Genomic DNA, 23,356 nt, shown 5'->3' on the forward strand with positions numbered 1-23,356 from the left:
ACCAGGCCATTCACTGCTGCCTTCATTGTACCAGGCCATTCACTACTGCCTGCTGCTTCAACTTCTAAGGCCTGGGACATAGTGATTTTGTCCGGGCTGAGGGGCGCTGAGGCTCAGGGAAAGCGGTGCTTTCCCTGGCCTTACACAGCGCGCCGTCCGTGGGCGTGTCGGGGGCGGGCCAGCTCAGGGAGCGCCAAATTTGAAAACTGTGTGCGACACACACTTCCCCAAGGGTGCTGACGCGTACGTGAGCCCCTGCTAAAGCCGCTCTCATTGCGGCTGCAGGGGCTCAGTTCCAAGCAGCAGCATGACTCAGCACGGGTCAGCGCATAAGCGCTGACCATGCCCGAGGCCTAAGCGGGGGACAGAGCTCACTTTATATCAGGCCTGCACAACATACAGCCCGCGGGCCGCATGCGGCCAGCCTGGCCTCTCTGTGCGGCCCGCGATGAATCCGGCCGGGCGCCAGTTTAATAAATAAATAAATAATAAAAAAAGTTTTTAAAAAAAATGGCGGCGATTCCCCGCGGTCCCGGAGCGCATGCGCAGGGCCCACTCCCCCCCTCCCTGCTCCCTCCCCCCGCTCGCAACGTGGGACGGAGGGGGAAGTCACAGCCAGCTGAGCTCTTCTGCGGCCGCTCCCCCCCACCCTGCTCCCAAATTGGATATGTGCAGGGGGGGTGATGTGAGGTGCAGTCAGGGGGTGAGGTGAGGTGCATTGAGGTGAGGTGAAGGGGGGTGATGTGCAGGGGAGGTGATGTGAGGTGCAGGGGGTGAGGTGCAGGGGTGGGTCATTGGAGGTGCAGGGGTGGGTCATTGGAGGTGAAGGGGGGGTCATTGGAGGTGAAGGGGGGGTCATTGGAGGTGAAGGGGGGTCATTGGAGGTGAAGGTTGGGTCATTGGAGTGAAGGGGGGGGGGTCATTGGAGTGAAGGGGGGGTCATTGGAAGTGCAAGGGGGGAGAATGATGTGAGGTGCAGGGGGGGAGAATGATGTGAGGTGCAGGGGGGGAGAATGATGTGAGGTGCAGGGGGGGAGAATGATGTGAGGTGCAGGGGGGGAGAATGATGTGAGGTGCAGGGGGGGAGAATGATGTGAGGTGCAGGGGGGGAGAATGATGTGAGGTGCAGGGGGGGAGAATGATGTGAGGTGCAGGGGGGGAGAGTGATGTGAGGTGCAGGGGGGGGAGAGTGATGTGAGGTGCAGGGGGGGGGGGAGAGTGATGTGAGGTGCAGGGGGGGTGAGTGATGTGAGGTGCAGGGGGGGTGAGTGATGTGAGGTGCAGGGGGGGTGAGTGATGTGAGGTGCAGGGGGGGTGAGTGATGTGAGGTGCAGGGGGGGTGAGTGATGTGAGGTGCAGGGGGGGAGAGTGATGTGAGGTGCAGGGGGGGAGAGTGATGTGAGGTGCAGGGGGGGAGAGTGATGTGAGGTGCAGGGGGGGAGAGTGATGTGAGGTGCAGGGGGGGAGAGTGATGTGAGGTGCAGGGGGGGAGTGTGATGTGAGGTGCAGGGGGGAGAGTGATGTGAGGTGCAGGGGGGAAGAGTGATGTGAGGTGCAGGGGGAAGAGTGATGTGAGGTGTAGGGGGGAGAATGATGTGAGGTGCAGGGGGGGAGAAGGATGTGAGGTGCACGGGGGGAGAAGGATGTGAGGTGCAGGGGGGGTGGGATGTGTGTGGTGTGCAGGGGGGTATTGTGTGTGTGATGTGGAGAGGGAGTATTATGTGTGTGGGTGAGGGGGAGAGATGGGGGTATGAGATAGATGGGGAGTATCGCAAAGGTTGATAGTGAGGGGTTCTGGGGGAGATATGAGGATGATGATGATGATGATGATGATGAGAGCTGCTGGAGGAGAGATGATGATGATGATGATGATGATGATGATTATTTTACCCGTGCGGCCCAATTTTTTTTTCCTTGGAGCAGTTTGGCCCTTCTCGCTTTACGAGTTGTGCAGGCCTGCTTTATATGAAAAAATATAATTGAGCTTTAATTAAAGCACAGCACTCAGAAACAGGTCACCTGGACAGAGTTGCCTGCGTTACCTACTAAAAAAGGAGGGTAAGGCTTGGGGAGCCACGCCGCCCTCGGCACGCTCCTTCGCTTACCTGCTCCTGCCTCCGCAAGTCCCGCCGTCCCTTCCGGCGCCTGTGCAACCGCTCCAGCCTCTTAAAGGCATACCGCCTCAGACAGCAGGCACGCGCGGATGCTAGCGCTGCCCTCTCAAGCTCCACCCCAGGTAGCTCACCTGAACTTATCTCCTATCTCAGCCTCACTCCTGCACACACCTCCACGCTGCTGTTCTCCCATTGGACTTTCTCCCCTACATATGCTCAGCTGTGCCACTAGCACTTTGACTGAGCATAGAACCAGTTCCTGTTCTCATCACTCTCTGCGTCCCTAGTCCTGTCTTGTTTTGCAGTCCTGCTCCTGTGTACCGACCCGGCTTCCTTATCGACTACTCTGAACTCTTGGCATCTGACCTCGGCTACGACATCGACCACTCCGCTCTCTCCGCACCCGACCTTGTCTTACGGTAATACGACTACGTCCCCCTCTCCAACCCCGGACTCGTCTAACAGTACCTTCAACTATCCGTACCTCTCCTACCCCGGCCGGCTATCCAGAACAATCTACACTCAAGACGTGCCATCGTGGCTGTGGGTGGTGTCATATCCATTCCCACCTCAGCACCGTGGTCCTGCCTAGTTTGTGGTGAGCAAAGCGTAACAAGAGGCACATTAGTTAATCGGGCTCTCAAACAATATTAGTTAAGCCAGATATCGTAACCAGTAACAAGTCTAACTACAATATTTTTCTTTGGTTTAATTTACCCACTAAACCCCCTCCCCCTTTTTTTTTAAATACAAATACATTTTAACTAAAAGGTGCACAATTTTTGTACGGATTCCTAGCTCTGCAATATATACTTCCAGTTTCATTTACTGATGTTACACTACTCAGTTGGGGAAATTCCAGGCATCTGAGCCCCTCCCACAAAGAAATGCACCAATACCTTCATAACCAGTGGCAAACAGAGACTATAAGTCTTTTGCAAATAAGCAATGCAGTGTCAAAGGATCTCCTGGCAGAGAATGGCGTCAATGAATATTTGCATTCATATTGGCTCTGTGGTCGTTTCTACTCTGTGTCTTGTGGCACTGTTAATCTGGTAAGTTTTTCAAGTCAAGTGGGTAACGAGCTTATAAACAGGAACTTTTAAAATATAATTAAGTCTCGTCAAGAAGGGTTTAGAGACCAGTGGCAAGCTGGAACGGAAATTTGTACCGGAAATTTGAAAAGTAAAGTACCATATAGTCGCATACTGTAGTACAGGAAATACAGGTAATGCTTTATAACAACTTATATGAACTGAGGGTGGTGTTATTTTGAACCTTTTGTTGTTAAGGAACCCTACAATTATATTGTTGTGAAATTCTGAGGCATCCCAACCCTCTCTAACAGCGTGTCCGAGATTAGATGCATTGTAAGGAACCCTAAACCCTCTCTAATAGTGCGTCTGAGATCAGATCTATTGTAAATTCTTCTGTATTTACTGTAGTACAGTACAACTTTCAAATGCCCTCAAAATTGCAGAGAACCCTTTAGGGATGCCCAGGGAATGCAAGGGTTCCTAGGAAAAACACTGACTGGGGCAATACTACTTATGTGTCTAAAAACTGGTTAAACAACAACAAAAATATGTGGTTATTTTCATAAATAAAAGTATAAATCATTGTTAAATGATATATTTAAAAAAAATTATTAAAATGGAAAAAAATTGTACATTTAAGATTTTATTTTAAATTTGTATTTTAATAGGCAAGACTTAAGAGACCATCCAAATTGTAAATTCAAAATGGGTATATGTTTCTAAATCAAATACAAGCAGAAGACAGGAAAGAATCACAATGTAACGCATAAAAAGGTTAATAAAGAATTATATAAACTATTTAAAAATTTGGTATTATAGATACTAATAATAATAAAAAAAACAACAACAATTTTCTATTGTTATTTTCTCCAAATGGGACTCAAAGCGCTTCACAATTACAGTATAGTGCGCGGTACGTAGCACATAGGAATTGTTACAGACCGTCCCTGCCCCAGATGAGTTTACAATGTATGATGTTGGTGCCTTAGCACACTTAATACCAGCTAATGTTGTGATACGGTAAGATAAAATTCAATAAATATCAATAATGCAATTAAGATAAATGTAAGTCTGTCTAATCTGTGTAAGCTTTCTGTATCATTTTACAGTCCAATGCTTACTAGTTCTTCAATTACAATGTCTAGGCAGTTAGATAATTAATTATTTCAAATGCTACAAATAGCTAAGTTAAATATCTAAAGGTGCGCCGACGAGTATTCTAAAACTTGCCTTGGAAAATCTGGGGCTATCACCAACAAGATCCAGGTACATGCTGCAACATTTCAGTGACATTTCTGCAGAGACTAATGGCCCATCGGATTAACACAGCAGGGGACTGGCAGGGACCCCCGCTGTTAATCCGATGTGCCATTAGTCTGTCTGCAGAAATGTTGCATCATGTAACCAGAGCTTGTTGGTGGTTGCCCCAGATTTGTTTTAGAATCCTCGTCGGCACTACAGTATATGTGTCTTTTACTCTAATCACAACAGGATTTATCCATTATGCAGTTTCTGTTCTTGAGAGAGTTCCATTCAGATGAATGGGATATATTTCTGAACAGTGACATTCTGATTGTATTCACAAAATGTAATGCAATTTACTTTGTGTCAGGATTATTCTGACACTTATCATCATCATTTTTTATGTGTATAGTGCCAACATATTCCGCATTACGGTACAATGATGGTACAGAGATTTGCTAATTACATACAAATAAGGACAAACATGCACAGACACAAATCTCGAGGGAATGAGGGACAATGTTGAAACAAAAAGGTAAAGTGGCTACTCATTGTGGGATGGAGTATACCTCAGGTTGGAGTATGGTCCAGTCTGATAGCTGACTCCATTAACGTTTTAGGGTGGGGATGTTAGGGGTTGTTACATAGCATGGAGAATGGTCCAGCTGCACACTGGCATACTAAGCCCCACTCTAAGTAACCCTTTTAACCTCTCACCTCAGGCACATTCCTATATTCTTTTAAACATGCACAGATCACGCCCATTCTAAAGAAACTCTCTTAAATCTAGTCACTCTCTCTTCTCCCCTTTGCCAAGTTACTGTGTTGACTTGTGTACAACCACTCGACTCTTTGCAATTTGATTCCTGTCCTCTACACTCCACTGAGATGGCACTAACAAAAGTGGCTAATTACCTACTAACAGCCTAAGTCTAAAGGTCACGTATACCTACGTATTCTCCTGGAGCTCTATGCTGCCTTAGACACGGCTGATCACCTTCTCATGAACGTTCTCCAATCCGTTTGCCTCAGTGACGCAGTTGTCATCTGGTTCAAGTCCTACCTATCCAACTGCTCCTTCGGTGTGTCCTCTTCACTCCCTCTCACTGTTGCGGTCCCACCAGGCTCTGTCCTTGGCCCTCTGCTCTTCTAACTCTACACCTCTTCTCATGGTGAACTAAGACAATCTTTTGTCTTTCAGTATCATCGTTATGCTGATGACACCCAAATCTAACTTTCCTCCCCTGACCCCTAACCCCTCTCTGTCCCGTTTCACCAACTGTCTTTCTGCAATCTCCTCCTGGATGTCACACCGTTACCTGAAGCATAACATTTCCAAAACAGAACTAATACTCTTTTCCCCCTTCCACTGCCAACCCCTACATCCAAACTCTTCAGTACGGTCAAAAACACCACAATCTCATCAACACCTCAAGCCAGCAGTCTAGGGGTCATCTTTGACTGATCTCTCCTTCATTACTCACATTGTCCCTCATAAATTCCTGCCATCTCCACCTTCGAAAAATATCACCTGGATACATCTTTTTTCACTCATGGGACAACTACTAAAATCCTTAACTACTGCAACCTTCTCTTAGTTGGCATCCCAATTGTCCACCAATCCCAACTCGAATCCATCCAAAATGCTGTTGCCAGTCTAATTTACATAATTCACCACTCCAAAACTGCTGCACCACTACACAAATCCTTACAATGGCTTCCCACAGCCTCTAGAATCAAATTTAAATACCTAGTTTTGACTTAAAAAGCTCTCACCGACTCTGCCCCATCCTTTCATCTGAGCCCCCACCCCCACATATATCTCTATACGCCACCTACACTGTTCCCACGACAGCCTTATTACCTCCTCTCACTTCACCTACAAGACGTCTCACGTGCTGCACCCTCTTTCTGGAATTCCCTACCATGTACCATCAGACTCTCCACCAACTTTCACACATTTAAAAACTCAGCTTTTCAAGGAAGCCTATTTGGCATACCTCTAACATCCAACCTCACCCCTCCAACCCCCCGACCATTAAAAGGTTAGGAATGGTTAAGGCAGTTACAAGAGATGGCACAATATTCATTTTATTATACTCAGCCACTGATAGACAAGTGCCACGATACTTTTGTCCATCAGTGGAAGCTGGACAGAGTGCAAGCTACAACTGTTTAGGTATCCCGTTTACAGTGGGCTTCAGCCATCTACTAAATAGTTTGCATAGCTATTTAAAGATCACATTGTAATATCTCCAAATTCAACACTGTATTAAAAAAAATCCCCAAAACCAGAATTTCCCCCTCTCACCAAGTTCGAAAACTTATGTAGAGTCAATACTCATCAAAAAGGTCTAATATCAGAAATTTATGCTGAACTGGAGAAATCAGCAGACCTTCCAAACCATGATTAACTCTCAATGTATTACTTCCTGGTAAAATATTTTATAAATAAATAAATAATGATTATATGCACAAATGGGCAGCAGATTTGAATATAAATATTGACAGAGAGGATTGGGAAGACATTTGGGAAGCAGCCTCAGGAACTTAGATATGTACCACAACGAAGGAGAATATTTATAACATTTTATTTCACTGGTATCTTACTCCCGTCAGATTAAAACAAATCTACCCTCTGGCATCCGATCTCTGCTGGAGAGGCTGTGGACAAAAGGGAGACATGGCCCACATTTGGTGGACATGCCCAGAAATTGAGAAATACTGGGCTACGGTCCAAATTTTAATAAAAGGGGTCATCGGCCTTGAAATACTTATTGACCCACTGACCTACCTGCTGGCCAGGCCATTGAATGAGGTTGACCGCCCAGTCAGGAAATTAATCTCCTTCATTCTCACAGCGGCGAGATGCAAGATAGCGGCCTCTTGGAAGAAAACACCCCCCCCCCTCCAAAGGAACTATTAAAAAAAGGATCAATGAGGTGATGCTCATGGAGAAGTTAACGGCTCTCCTTAAGCAAAACCTAACCACATTCTACAGAATATGGGAGCCATGGATAATTTTATAAAATAAAAGTTACTTTTATATATCAATTAGGGATACAGAACTTACAGACAAGGAAATCCATGACTCCTCGACCTCATAACTAAACTAAGAAACATAGAAACTCGGCGACCAGGGAGGTTCCCCTCCCCCTCTACCCCCCCACTACCCCCTATACCCTCTGTTTCCTAGCCTTCACTCCTTGAAGGCCTTTCCTTACGACAAATATGGTTGTCAATTCTTTCCCCAAAAAAACAAAAATGTTTTTGTATTAGGCTATGTTGTATAATTGCCTAATAAAACTATTTGAAACAAAAAGATCACATTGTTAAATAAATATGCATATTAGTGAATGTGTACTTAAACCAGAAAGCAGGAGAAAAGGTTGCTGTTCAAAACAAAAAGTGGAGCATGTCATATTTGTATATGAACTACTCAATTTTAGTGACCGGAGTATACAGAACAAGAGATTTTGCCCGAAAGCTGAAGTGTCAGGCTAAGGGCAAATGTGGAAAAGTACTTTATCACGGACATGGTGGTGGATAGTCTCCCAGCAGAGATGGTAGCGGTTAATACGGTGAGCGATTGAAAAATGCTTGTAATAGACATATGGCTTTCCTAAATACGAAAGCCAAGGATCAAATAGGGTTTAAAACAAATTGAAGAAAGAATCCCTATTGATTGCAATGGGATTTTTTTCTTTAATTCATCTGGTGCAGATTCCCGCCCCTCCCCACCCCCAGAATTGCACCACTTTTGTCTGATAAATATGGTCCTATGTTTCCATTATAGAAACCGATTTAAGGACTCCTTTCATAATGTGTTTATATTCTCTTTATTGATTCAATTAATTTTTTTCACTTCTAGGTCATATTACAACGCAGGCTGCACAGAAGCTCTGCAAATAGACATAAAACCCCACCGTACTGCTAAAATAATGAAGTTACATCTCAGCAGCAATAATAGCGAGATAATAGAAACAATAAAGAAACTTCAGTTTACCCTCCCACAAGGCTATACGCAAAGAGAAACTACAATAAATGATAGAAAAAGACTTTGCTTCATTTTTTCAGTAACAGGAACGCCAAAGTTGGATTTACAAAATATTCAAGGAATCGTAATGCAGATATTCGAACAAATAAAAAATGAACTAGGACTTACAGCCACACTTCCCGTTTTTAAGTGTGAAACACTTAAAATCTGCCTATGGCTGAGTAAACCATGAACATACAGAATGATGCATATTCTACTTGACAAAGAACAGACAAAACTTCTCATCAATGACCCATATTAATGGGGCAGGCCCGAGAGTTTGCAATGGAATACTGCGGACTACTGAATGAGCCATTTTCTACTGCATTATGCTTTCGGAAATGTGGTAACACTGGAATACATAACTGTTGGAACATTCCTCGGCGTGTGAACCTTTTGAAGCAGGTTAACTCTTTAATTAGTTATGTCCTCAATCTTTCTTGTGAAGTCCATGCCCGGCCCCCATTCCCCCTTCCATTTTCCCATGGGTGGGTAATAAGGGGTCCCTGAAGCTCACCTGCATTAATTTTAGCTCCAGGTATCCTCTGGTTCCTGGGATACATACAGTACCAGGAAAGGTGCTGCAGGTAATTCCGCATATTTAAAACCCCTGGATCCCCGAGATAAAACACTGTGGCTTCCTACTGGACATTTAAACCGCAATTTTTTTTCCCCAGTACAAATGGCCTGAACTAGTAAGACTGTAAGGTTCTTCCCATCTGACTTTTTTTTATGGCTGAATGTAAAACGTGCTCACCATTATTGGAAAGGCAAAACTTCCCAATAACATAAAAATACCCCCATAAAAATTAAAGTCTGTAATTTCAGCATAAACTGTGATGTAGACATGTATATATGAGTTAGCACATTGTGTGAACAGGTGGCAAGATACTATGTGAAACTCAAACCAGTCAGTGATTGTAAAATCTAACACCTCAATGAGACATCCTCCCTCAGTTAAACAATGCTTTAAAGAGATTGATTAAGATATTCCTAATCAATAATTCAGAGAATAAGACCCCCAAAACTGGTTTTAAAAGCCCAGCGGGCTGCGAGACCAGCAGTTAACTGTTTCCAACAGAATAGGTGGTTCCAGCAAGCAGTTCCAGGGGGATGACCTGAATGATTGAGTGACGGAACTCCTCAAGAACACAAGATATGTGCAGGAGGATGAGGATATAATAATACAGTATTAATAATACTGTGTGTACTGGCTTGTGTGTACTGATTGATCTGTGTGGTTGATTGAAGTGCTTGTTGGTTGAAGTGTGTGCAGTTAGAACCAGAAGCAGTTTGAACAAGGTATAGTTAGTTTATTGAAGTACAGTTTACTGTTAGTACTTCTAAACTTCATAGTTGCTAGAATGAGCAGGATTGAAAATGCCACTCAGTGCACATCTTGCCACATGTATGTGCACTTGGAGCAGCTGTTCCAAGGAGCATACCACTGTGAGAAGTGTGAGCAGGTGGTCTCTTTAGAATCAGAGATTGCTGATCTGAAGAGGCAACTTGCAATATTGAGGGACATTGGCAATCTTGAAAGGGAATTAGAGCTCACTGAGCAGGCCCTTGCTTCGACTAGTAGTGCAGATGGTGGCGCTTTTAGTGAGGAGCAGGTAGGTAGCTTAGTTGCTGTTAGTGAGGAGCAGGTAGGTAGCTGGTGACAGCTAGAAGGGGAAGCAGGGGCAATAGGGAGAGGCAGGTAATTTCTGAGCTGACACATCCCAATAGATTTGCCATGTTGAGTGAAGATATTGGGAATGTTGGGGCAGAAATGGCAAGGCTGGGGGAGACTAATTCCTCTAGCAGCCAGGGGAATAGTTCCCCCAGCACAGTGGGGACTCAGGATGCTCAGATGCAAAGAAAGATTGTGGTGGTAGGGGACTCCATTATTAGGAAGGTAGATAGGGCAATCTGTTGCCGGGACCGCATGAACCGAACAGTTTGTTGTCTCCCGGGTGCTCGGGTTCGGCACATTGCGGATCGGGTAGACAGATTGTTGGGGGGGGGGGGAGACGGCTGGGATTGACCCGGCGGTCTTGGCACATGTTGGCACCAATGACAAAGTTAGAGAAAGTTGGAGGGTTCTAAAAAATGATTACAGGGATCTAGGCCAAAAGCTTAAGGCAAGGTCCTCCAAGGTAGTATTTTCTGAAATACTACCAGTGCAATGCGCTACCGCAGGGAGACAGCCAGAGATCAGGGAGGTTAATGCATGGCTAAGAAAGTGGTGTAGGAAGGAGGGGTTTGGGTTTTTAGAGCACTGGGACTCCTTTTCTGAGAGGTGCCATCTATATTCTAGGGACGGATTGTACCTCAATGAAGAGGGATCTTCTGTGCTAGGGGGGACAATGCTAAAAAGGTTGGAGATTTTAAACTAGGATGGAGTGGGGAGGGGAATGAAACAGATAATGAACTAAATGGAATAGATGAGGATACAAGGTGGTATGGAGGTAGTATGGGGGCAAGTGCAAGTTTGACAAGCAGTGAGATACCCATAGTAAATAGAGATAATACTAGAAAACTTCTAAAGACTAAACCAAGTGGGAGCAGAAAGGAAGGAGCAGATAAGATAATAGTACAGGCTGAAAAAAAACTTAAATGCATGCTTGCTAATGCAAGAAGCCTGATAGATAAAATGGGGGAGCTTGAATTAATAGCTACAAGGGAGCAGTATGATATCATAGGCATTACTGAAACATGGTGGGATGAAACTCATGACTGGACAGTTAATTTAAAGGGGTATTCTCTTTTTCGGAAGGATCGAACAAATAGAAGGGGAGGTGGAGTATGTCTATATGTTAAACCAGATCTAAAACCTATTATAAGGGATGATGTCTATGAAGGGAATGATGAAAATGTAGAGACCTTGTGGATAGAAATTAGCAGTGGAGGTAAAAGTATAATGAAAATGTTTGTGGGAATATGCTATAAACCACCAAATATCTGTGAGATTGAGGAAGCTAAAATACATTTGCAAATGGAGAAGGCATCAAAACTGGGTCATGTTTGCATAATGGGGGATTTTAATTATCCAGACATAGACTGGGGCAATGAGATTAGCGTTACAACAAAAGGAAACAGGTTTTTGGGGGTGCTTAAAGATAATTATATGACCCAAATTATTGAGGAACCAGGAGAGGGGCAGTTCTGGATTTGGTCATATCAAACAATGTAGAAGTAATAACAAATATTCAAGTCCTGGAACATTTGGGTAACAGTGATCATAACATGGTCTCATTTGAAATAAATTATCAAAAAAACGATTACTTGGGTTCAACAAAGACTTTAAACTTTAGAAAGGCAGATTTTAATAAACTGAGGTCTAATCTAGTAGTAATACAATGGGATGATGTTTTTGCAGGGAAAAATGTAGAAGATAAACGGACAGTCTTTAAAACATTGTTAGAAAAGCACACTTATCAGTGTATACCCTTGGGTAATAAGTATAAAAGAAATAAGTCAAAACCAATGTGGCTAAATAAACAGGTAGGGGAGGAAATGGACAAGAAGAGGAAGGCGTTTAGATTCTTTAAGTCAGAAGGGACAGAGACATCGTATCAGAATTATAAGGAATGTAATCAAAATTGCAAAAGGGCAATTAAATTAGCAAAAATGGATAATGAAAAAAGGATTGCAATAGAAAGTAAGGTCAACCCTAAAAAGTTCTTTAAGTACCTTAATAACAAAAAAATGAGAAAAGAAAATATAGGACCCTTTCAGTGTGAGATGGGTAGGCAGATTATTGGAGATAAGGAAAAAGCAGAGGTATTAAACAAATTCTTTGCCTCTGTGTTTACCAGGGAAGAATCAAGTTCAAAAGTAGCGCCACAGGAGGAAGCCACAACCTCCATATTAATGACCAATTGGTTAACTGAGGAAGAAGTTCATAAGCGACTTGAAAAAATTAAAGTAAATAAGGCACCTGGCCCCAATGGCATACATCCAAGAGTTCTCAAGGAGTTAAGCTCAGTAATAGCAAAACCATTATATTTAATATTCAAGGACTCAATTTCCACAGGCTCAGTACCACAAGATTGGCGTAAAGCAGATGTGGTGCCTATATTTTAAAAAGGAGCTAGATCACACCTGGGGAATTACAGACCTGTAAGCCTGACTTCAATAGTAGGGAAACTACTTGAAGGTTTAATATGAGATAATATTCAGGAATACCTAATGGAAAACAAAATGATTAGTAATAGTCAGCATGGATTTATGAAGGATAGATCTTGCCAAACTAACCTTATTTGTTTCTTTGAGGAGGTAAGTAGGAATTTAGACCAGGGTAATGCAGTTTATGTGGTCTACTTAGATTTTGCAAAGGCTTTTGATACGGTTTCACACAAGAGGTTGGTGTACAAAATAGAGAAAATTGGACTCAGTAATAATATATGCACCTGGATTGAAAACTGGTTAAAGGACAGACAACAGAGGGTTGTCCTAAATGGAACTTTTTCAGGCTGGGCTAAAGTCGTGAGTGGAGAACCTCAAGGATCGGCACTGGGACCCCTGCTTTTTAACCTTTTTATTAATGACCTTGAGGTTGGGATCGAGAGCAAAGTCTCCATCTTTGCTGATGATACTAAATTGTGTAAGGTAATAGAATCAGAGCAGGATGTAATTTCTCTTCAGAAGGACTTGGAGAGACTGGAAACGTGGGCAGGTAAATGGCAAATGAGGTTTAATACAGATAAATGTAAGGTTATGCATTTGGGATGCAAGAATAAAAAGGTGACTTACAAATTAAATGGAGATATATTGGGGGAATCATTGATGGAGAAGGATTTAGGAGTGCTTGTAGACAGCAGGCTTAGCAATAGTGCCCAATGTCATGCAGTAGCTGCAAAGGCAAACAAGATCTTATCTTGCATCAAACGGGCAATGGATGGAAGGGAAGTAAACATAATTATGCTCCTTTACAAAGCATTAGTAAGACCACACCTTGAATATGGAGTACAATTTTGGGCACCCATCCTAAGAAAAGACATTATGGAACTAGAGAGAGTGCAGAGAAGAGCCACCAAATTAATAAAGGGGATGGACATTCTAACTTATGAGGAGAGGTTAGCTAAATTAGATTTATTTACATTAGAAAAGAGGCGTCTAAGAGGGGATATGATAACTATATACAAATATATTCAGGGACAAAACAAGGAGCTTTCAAAAGAACTATTCATCCCACGGGCAGTACAAAGGACTCGGGCCATCCCTTAAGGTTGGAGGAAAGGAAATTTCACCTGCAACAAAGGAAAGGGTTCTTTACAGTAAGGGCAGTTAAAATGTGGAATTCATTACCCATGGAGACTGTGATGGCAGATACAATAGATTTGTTCAAAAAAAGGTTGGACATCTTTTTAGATGGGAAAGGTATACAGGGATATACCAAATAAGTATACATGGGAAGGATGTTGATCCAGGGATTCATCCGATTGCCAATTCTTGGAGTCAGGAAGGAATTAATTTTTCCCTTTAATGGGGTTTTTTGTTTGCCTTCCTCTGGATCAATAATTAAGTATAGCTATAGAATAAAGTATCTGTTGTCTAAATTTAGCATAGGTTGAACTTGATGGACATACGTCTTTTTTCAACCTCATCAACTATGTAAATAATACAAAAAAAATATATATGCATACACACAGTATTATGTGGTTATATATAGTAACCGCAGTTTGCTATGTTATATTAATTCAATATTTTTCATATTTGCGTTTCTATGTCACACGTCCCCAAAAAGAACATGAAAAACAGAGTTTTATTTCTTACACTACTGGCTGTCAGGACATTTAAACTGCATTTTTGTTTCCCCAGGAGGGAACGTACAGAATGTATAGCTTTACATACAATTTTGGCAAAGAGAGGCCCTGAAATAGTAAGATTGTGTAAGCTTCTTCACACCCGAATCTTTTTTATGGCTGTATGTATAAGGGTCTCACTATTATTGGAAAGGCAACATTTCCCTCTACCATAAAAATACACCATAAAGTAAATACTGTATTGTCTAAAGATTCCAACCACAAGCTAATTAGACACTGGTAATGTGTTTTCCCAAAAAATATTTGTAGCAAGGATAATTTGTTGAACAGTGTTCTTGATATATTTTTTCTTAGAAATGTAAACTAATTTCAGATGTTGACATACTTGCCAAGACAAAACACTCATATAGCATTAAAAATATCCCAATTAAAGTGTATATTTTGTGAAAGTACACACTCATTTAAAGGGCAGATATGGGTATTTTATCTTTTCCCACAAGAATATAGGGCCTTATTCAGAGAACATTCATAAAAAAATCGCCAGGGAATGTAAAATGTTTTTATTTTGGGCGTTGCTATCACGGTATTCAGAAAGGCTCGAATACCAGTGGTAGCAACATGCCCACAACTGGCGAGTTGCTGCCAGCGAGAGCCTCGAGCCTCTGAAAAGGCAAAAACCTGCAATTCATTTCTGCTGCAGAGAGAGCTGCTCTGAGAGAGCCGCCTCTCCCAGCTGAAATGTCGCCCGAAAATTATTTATTCAAATATACATTTCTTTCATAGTGTAGATGTGCAGGGGGTCTCCGGAGCTGAACCACGTTGGTTTTATGTCCGGGGACCCCCTGCTTCCCGAGATACAGGCCTCTTTATGGGGTGCCGGTATCTCCTATGCAAGGAAATGTCCCGGTCACGTGACGCGGGACATTTCAATGCAGAGGGATACCGGCACCCCATAATGGGGCCTGTATCTCGGGAAGCAGGGGGTCCCCGGACATAAAAACAACGTGGTTCAGCTCCGGAGACCCCCTGCACCTCTACACTATTAAAGGAATGGATATTTAAATAAATATTTAAAACAGATCAATACACGCCCCCCACCTCTGCCCAAACCCATACAGTACAGTAATGGGCAAAATAACTATTATCCAGATATGGATAATAGATTATTTGCCCATTATTAAACACTGCATTAGCATACAAAAATAAATAAATACAGTTATACTTACCACAACAGCAGGTCCCTCTGTCCTCCGTTGCCAGAAAGCATATATACATAATAAAGACATTGTAATGGCCCCTAACCCCTTAATCACCTCAGCGGTTCCTAACCGCTATAGTTATTAAGGAGTTAACCCACCCTGACCCGGGAGGCCTAAGCACCCAACCCAGAGTGACTATACCCACCCTATACCCACCCTATACCCATTGAGTAGTATAGTGGTACATCATACCCATATAATAATAATATGGGCATGATAAGCCTCTATAGCACTCAATGGGCAACCTAATAAAAATACAGTAATACACAAGACACACAGTAATAAAACCTAACTACAGGCATACCCCGCATTAGCGTACGCAATGGGACCGGAGCATGTATGTAAAGTGAAAATGTACTTAAAGTGAAGCACTACCATTTCCCCACTTATCGATGCATGTACTGTACTGCAATCGTCTTTTACGTGCATAACTGATCTAAATAACGCATTTGTAACAGGCTCTATAGTCTCCCCGCTTGTGCACAGCTTTGGTACAGGTAGGGAGCTGGTATTGCTGTTCAGGGCATAACGACAGGCGCATGCGTGAGATGCAGTTTGCCTATTGGGCGATATGTACTTACTCGCGAGTGTACTTAAAGTGAGTGTACTTAAAGCGGGGTATGCCTGTATACTCCCAATAAACACACTTCACTAAATAAAATCAGTAGTCAGCTAATCCAATCAATAGAAGCAATTACAATATCAACAATGAATTAATTAAACCATTACCCAATCAAACCAATTAATCCCTAAAGCAGCTCAAAATGAATAATAACACTAAACAATGTAAACAAGAATTAATCCTACATTAATTAATGTAACCATTAAAAGACAAATAAATACATTAAAACTATCTCTGAAGTATCCATAAAACACATTAGCTAACATAATATATCTTTAAGTACAAGCGAACACCAATCGCAAACCTTTTCTTACATTAACCATAAACAAACAATCACATCCAAATCAATAACTGCAATAACAAGCGAGAAATGCCCCCCAAATATTGGCATAATAATGTATTAATCTGTACCCTAAAGAGGTACCGATTAATATATTATCAGTCAATGTGCCTCCCCCAAAAAATAAAAAATCACATCCAAAGAATACACCTGTAAAAAGAGACATTTACAAACATTGAATATCTTACTTACCATTAGAAGCGGTGGCCCTCCGACTCCCGGGGAAACAGGAAGCTCACGTACCTTGAAGGCCTCCAACAGCATCCGATGCCATCCGCCATCAGGATCCGGCTCAGGTACCCCAATCTTCTTTTTTCTTTCTTTACTCACCGTCTTCTATCTTCATCTGTAACCATTTCTTGTTGTTCTTTATCTTCTTTCTTCATCTGTCAATCCATAAAACCCCATGCTAAATCCCAGCCGATGCGGTCTCGTCGGCTTCTTTGGCTCAAATGAGGCGTCACGGCCTTAAATATGGCTTGTGACGTCACATTTACCCTCACAATGGTTAACAGCCACCTGATTGGCTGTTAAAACCATGTGCAGACTTAAAAATTTTTTTTGCCGTGACGTCACTTAAAGGGAATGATGCCAGCCAATCAGAATGGCTGTGCTTCATTTACCTTTAACATGACGTCGGTAAATCCAAGATGGCCGCTGTGTCACAAGGTATTTCAGCCAATCAGCGTGTGGAATTGGTTCCCACGATCCGATTGGCTGAAATACCTTGTGACACAGCGGCCATCTTGGATTTACCGACGTCATGTTAAAGGTAAATGAAGCACAGCCATTCTGATTGGCTGGCATCATTCCCTTTAGGTGACGTCACAGCAAAAAAAAAAAAAAAAATTAAGTCTGCACATGGTTTTAACAGCCAATCAGGTGGCTGTTAACCATTGTGAGGGTAAATGTGACGTCACAAGCCATATTTAAGGCCGTGACGCCTCATTTGAGCCCAAGATGCCGACGAGACAGCATCGGCTGGGATTTAACATGGGGTTTTATGGATTGACAGATGAAGAAAGAAGATAAAGAACGACAAGAAATGGTTACAGATGAAGATAGAAGACGGTGAGTAAAGAAAGAAAAAAGAAGATTGGGGTACCTGAGCCGGATCCTGATGGCGGATGGCATCGGATGCTGTTGGAGGCCTTCAAGGTACGTGAGCTTCCTGTTTCCCCGGTCGTCGGAGGGCCACCGCTTCTAATGGTAAGTAAGATATTCAATGTTTGTAAATGTCTCATTTTACAGGTGTATTCTTTGGATGTGATTTTTTTATTTTTTGGGGGAGGCACATTGACTGATAATATATTAATCGGTACCTCTTTAGGGTACAGATTAATACATTATTATGCCAATATTTGGGGGGCATTTCTCGCTTGTTATTGCAGTTATTGATTTGGATGTGATTGTTTGTTTATGGTTAATGTAAGAAAAGGTTTGTGATTGGTGTTCGCTTGTACTTAAAGTTATATTATGTTAGCTAATGTGTTTTATGGATACTTCAGAGATAGTTTTAATGTATTTATTTGTCTTTTAATGGTTACATTAATTAATGTAGGATTAATTCATTGTTTACATTTGTTAGTGTTACTATTCATTTTGAGTTGCTTTAGGGATTAATTGGTTTGATTGGGTAATGGTTTAATTAATTCATTGTTGATATTGTAATTGCTTCTATTGATTGGATTAGCTGACTACTGATTTTATTTAGTGAAGTGTGTTTATTGGGAGTATAGTTAGGTTTTATTACTGTGTGTCTTGTGTATTACTGTATTTTTATTAGGGTGCCCATTGAGTGCTATAGAGGCTTATCATACCCATATTATTATTATATGGGTATGATGTACCACTATACTACTCAATGGGTATAGGGTGGGTATAGTCACTCTGGGGTGGATGCTTAGGCCTGACGGGTGAGTGAAGGGGGTATTAGCCCTAAGGATGGGTGTTTAGACCTTGCGGGGGGGGGGTAGCGGTTGGGTTAACCCCTTTATTACCTTAGCGGTATTAACCGCTAAGGTAATGAAGGGGTTAACTCCCCCCCGCAACCCCCCCGCAATGCCTAAAAAGCCACTAAGGGCCAAATTCCCCCTTCACTCACCCCCGCTAGCCACAGTATTTCATTGTACTGTATGTTTATTACAGTAAGCCTGGCACGGGTGTTTAACCCCTTCATTGCCTTAGCGGTTAGCCACTAAGGTAATGAAGTTGCTGTACATGCATGTTTCCTGCCTCGGATGCATGCCAGTGGGGTCCGGAGCTGCTATTAATGGCTATCAGCTCCGGAGACCCCCGGCATCAATCCGAGGCAGGAAAGGGGCCTGATTTCTTCTAAGTCCCGACCCATCGCAGCTCATCGAGGCCATCTCCCCACCAATTGTCCAACAATTTTGTGGGGAATTGGATTTGGGGAGAAAATCATTTTTTAGGCCTGCGATGGGCTGCGATAGGCTGCGACACCCGACTCGCGGGTCTCTGAATAGCGGGAGTTTATCAATCATCCGAAAATGGTCGATAAGGGCCTGATCGCTGCTCAGTCAGCGAATTTCGGACGGAGATAAAATTTTGCGTCGATACAGGCCGTTATCGAGCACTTATCGAGGCTATCTGAATACCAGTAGCCATTTTGGTCGATAAGTGCTCGATAAGGGCCTTATCGAGGCTTTCTGAATAAGGCCCATAGTGTTGTGAATTACCTCTTCAATGCCAAGTGTAGTTATTTTTGCAATACATTTTTGGAACTGTGATTTCTGCGTCAGTGTTGTTGTGTATCCTAGTACAGTCGTGCGCACACTTTTCAGTCTGCATCCCCTCTGTTCTCCCCCCCTCAAGTAGAGGAGCGTGGGGCTGGAGCTGCAGCCTGAGGCTTCGTCACCAGTGATCGCGACGGCATATGCGGCGAGAACAAGAGATGGCCCTCTATGGGGCAGGCCCCAGTCAGTCTGTGCGCGCGCATGCACAAAGCGTGATGGCGCGACCACATTTTGAAAAGTCAATACATTTGAATTTGGGTGTGGCAGTCGAGTGAGGGCCACTTCACGGCGGTTCAGCCAATGAGGGCAAACCAGCCGTGTGACGTCATGGCTGCGCCCTCGCCACTGCCCCCCGTCGCGAGTGATCTGAAGTCCACGTGAAGGCCTGGGTGAATGCCACAAGTGCCGCCAGGCACTCCATTGCGCGCGCGCGCTCACTGGGGCGGTAGCCTGAGAGACAGGCTGGGAAAGGTGAGAGAGAGGGGAAGGGTTAAATCACAGGGGAGGTAAAAACAGACATGAAAGGGAAGAAGACAGAAAAGAAGAGACACAAACAGAAAATGAATTACAAGAGCGAAAGACATAAGAGGGAAAAAAGAGACATGAGGGGGAGAAAAGAGAGCAAGAGAGCAAGAGAGCGAGCGAAACATGAGGGGGAGCAAAGGCAGAGACAGATGGAGAGATAGACATGAAGGGAAAAGAGAGGCAGACATAAGGGGGAGAAAAGAGAGATACGAGGGGAAAGAGAGAGACAGACATGAATGGGAGAAGAGACATGAATGGGAGAAGAGTGAGAGAGACGAGGGGAAAAGAGACATGAGGGGAGAAAAGAGAGAGACAGGAGTGGGAGGAAAAAGAGAAAGACACAAGGATGAGAAAGGAGAGAGATGAGGGGGAGAAGAGAGAGAGACATGAGGGGGAGAAAAGAGAGACATGAGGGGGAGAATAAAGAGACAGGCATGAGTATACAGACATAAGTGGGAGAAAAGAAAGAAAGACATGAGGGGAAGAAAAGAGGGAGACATGAGGGGGAGTACGTTTGTATGAGGGGAGAGATATGATGAAGGGGAGGGGGAGAGATGAGGAGGGGGCTAGAGATGATGAGGATGAAGAGAAGGGCAAGGGACGATGAGAGAGAGGATCAGGGAGAGGATGGGAGAGGGAGAAAAAAATTGCAGTCAGAATTAATATTAGTGAGGCCCTGAAATCACTTTTGCCCGGGGCCCCGCGCATGTCTAGCTATGCCACTGCCCCATGATGATGTAGGTGACCAAATATGGTCATGTAGCGTGCCCCTCATGATGTGGAGACTCATAAGGGCATCTATGAGTCACCCAAGGGGTTGGCAAGGAAATGCAGCCCTGCATATTACCTTCAAAGCTGCGACGACACACTGCAGAAGGAGAGACGTCTGCGCAACTCATCTAAGAAGCTTAGTACAGGTATTCTCCCCCCACATATGGCCAAAAAAAGGATTAACACTGCGGTGTCCCATTCAGAAGCATGGAACCCCGCAGTGTTAATCCTCCCAGGCAGTTTACTGTTCTCGGGGCCGCGAGAACTGTTGCCGCAATGGAACAGGGAAAATCGTGGCACAGAGAACAGTCATTTTGCTACATCTGTAGGCTCTGGCTGCTTTCATATACTGTGTCTTCAACAGATAAATATTTGGTCCCATTTCAACCACCTTTTATCCTTACCAAAATTACATTTTATTTGCTGTTTTAATTACTTTGTTGTACCCATTTCCCGTTTTTCTTTTGTAACCTCATTTATTACTCAATCTCAAATACATTTTCAAGTATAATTTTGACAGCTATTGAGTAGTACTCTACATACATTTTATAAAGTACGTTTGTAAACATGGTTATCGGAGACATGGGAGCAGTCTGACTTTCTCTCGCCTCTTCCATTTGTGTTCCATCACACGGGCTGCTTCTCCGGTAAGTATATCAAGAACCAGAGGGTCCTGGAGCCCAAATAAAAATGGTCCAGCTCTGGAGACCCCCTGCTTCCCATATATGTTAAATAAAATGGGGGAAGGGTTTATTTCACTCTTGAAATCCAAAGGAAAATCAAGATAAAGATATTGTTGCTCCTTAATTGCTATGCATAAACCATGAAATCAATATTACTCTCATTTTACAAACACTTTTTTTTGCTTTTTTCCCATCTACAAGGAATACATAATGAATATTTTTGCTTTCAACTGTGCCTTTTTAGAAAATAATTTTCTTGGATTTATCCTGGAAACAGCAGCAAAAATATTGGGTTGCGTAATGTCAATTTTTACCAATTCACTGCAATAAAAGTTGCAGATACTGTATACAATAATTTTTTTTGCCTTTTGTTATAATCTTCGTATATAACACAATATAAAAGACATAACATTTGTGTGTGTATATATATATATATATATATATATATATATATATATATATATATATATATATATATATATATAATTTCAGAATATAGGCGCATGTAAAAGTATGAATATGTATACACGTTTTGGGAGTGAAAGAGTTAAGCCGGTATATAACTTACCATCATACACAAAGTAGGTAGAGTCTTTAAAAACCAGAACAGCAGGAACTTCATTCAGCGTAACATACTGGAAAGAAAAAAATACAACTGTGAGACAGAGACATTTCCTTAAGTGTACAGTACTAATATTTCTATGAATCCAACATTACAGTATCAACAATATACTGTATGGGATCAAATTCCTTCCAAGTATTTACTGTTCTCAACTAATACATAATGGTGTATTCCATTTATTTTTATAATGTACGTTTGTAGATGATTCTGAAAGTAATTTGTGTTTGTAAACACGGCTGGTGCTCAGCGGTGTCCGCTGTACTAGGATAGGGCACCTTAACACTGGTCACAATAACAAGTAAGAAGTGTGCACTACGGAGGTCCCGCTTCCAATGCCGTGGCACCTAGAGAAAAGTTAGCTCTCCAAATGGAGAAATCAGACTATTAACTAACTGGGAGTAAGAGTACTGGCCACAGAAGCTGAACTTTCAATGCGGAAGCTGCATCCTAAATAAAGCTTGTCTTCTCCACAATCAGGGGAAATGTGCAGTATAGAATCAGCTGTACTTTAGGTCAGGAATGTAAAGAGAAAGGCAGAAGGGTGACCTGTCCCAACCATAACTAGCAAAGAACAATCCAAGGCTAAAGATGAGGTGTAAAGGAATAGAAAGAGGAATTTCCCTTCTATACCAAAAGGAAATCCTATTATTTAATTGCACAACTGATCCCAAATGTTTTTGCTGCAAAACCAGGGGCATGCAAGAAGAAAACACACATTGGACATTAGATTGGAGTGGAATAAAAACTTCCAAAATAAAACCATTTAGCAATGGCTCTTTAATAAAGAGTAGAAAATGGAATTGGTACTTGTAGATCATCGCAATTAAGCAATCAGAATCTCCTTTTCAGTAAAATACTTTAGCGATCTTTATTCAATCAGAAAAGATAGTAGAAAACAGCACAGTAACCATGTCCAGGAAGTCGGAAACGGAAAGAATAGCAGACATTACTCAGATGTGTCACACGGACACTCTGATACACGTTTTCCTGGCCGACATCAGGACATGCAGGACCTGCATCAGAGAGTCTGACCAAGTGTTGGTCTAGCCTGAAACACATTGATCTTCTAAGTAATTTCCGAGTGTAACTGTTCCAATTGAATACTTACTGAACGATTTTATACTCTATTTTCATGTTTTTTTTCCCCTTAAGAATGGAACTCATGTTATTTAGATGAATTCCAAGGAGTGAATTCCTGTGTCACTTGAGTGCAGATCCACAGTATACTACTTACACTGACAATCAGGGTTGTAAAAGGAAACTACCCTAGATCTTGGCAATGACTAATCAGTATATCTAAGCACGATACTGCACACAACACACAAACAGCAGATATGTCAACTCTTATTTGCAGAGAAAAATAAAAATGCACAAAAAGATCCCGTTGTCAAGCACTACTGAATTTCCATGAAACGTTGCACATTTTTCTTTATTTGTCTGCAAATAAAATAGTTGAAATGTCCCTCTGCCTACTGTAACTATGATGCATGTGCACTGGAACCTCTATGCCTGGCTGTCTTTATGATGCCACCTCTATTCCATGCTGGCACTGTATTACAAGAGTTTAAACTTCGCTGCAGTGAGTTCTCATACCGC

The 23,356-nt window shown here is 42.6% G+C and overlaps 1 protein-coding gene across 3 annotated transcripts in view; it reads right to left on the reverse strand.

The window, feature by feature from the left end:
• The window catches only part of TMX3 (thioredoxin related transmembrane protein 3), a 79,507-nt gene that overhangs the window by 31,568 nt on the left and 24,583 nt on the right, over nucleotides 1-23,356 (reverse strand). For all 3 annotated transcript variants that reach the window (XM_075585438.1, XM_075585439.1, XM_075585440.1), the window contains exon 9: nucleotides 21,707-21,773. In XM_075585438.1, coding sequence (XP_075441553.1) covers nucleotides 21,707-21,773 — 67 coding nt within the window. The remainder of the gene's footprint in view (nucleotides 1-21,706; nucleotides 21,774-23,356) is intronic.

The sequence above is a fragment of the Ascaphus truei genome, chromosome 2 (genome assembly GCF_040206685.1).
Source record: "Ascaphus truei isolate aAscTru1 chromosome 2, aAscTru1.hap1, whole genome shotgun sequence".
In the NCBI taxonomy this organism is placed as follows: Eukaryota; Metazoa; Chordata; class Amphibia; order Anura; family Ascaphidae; genus Ascaphus; species Ascaphus truei.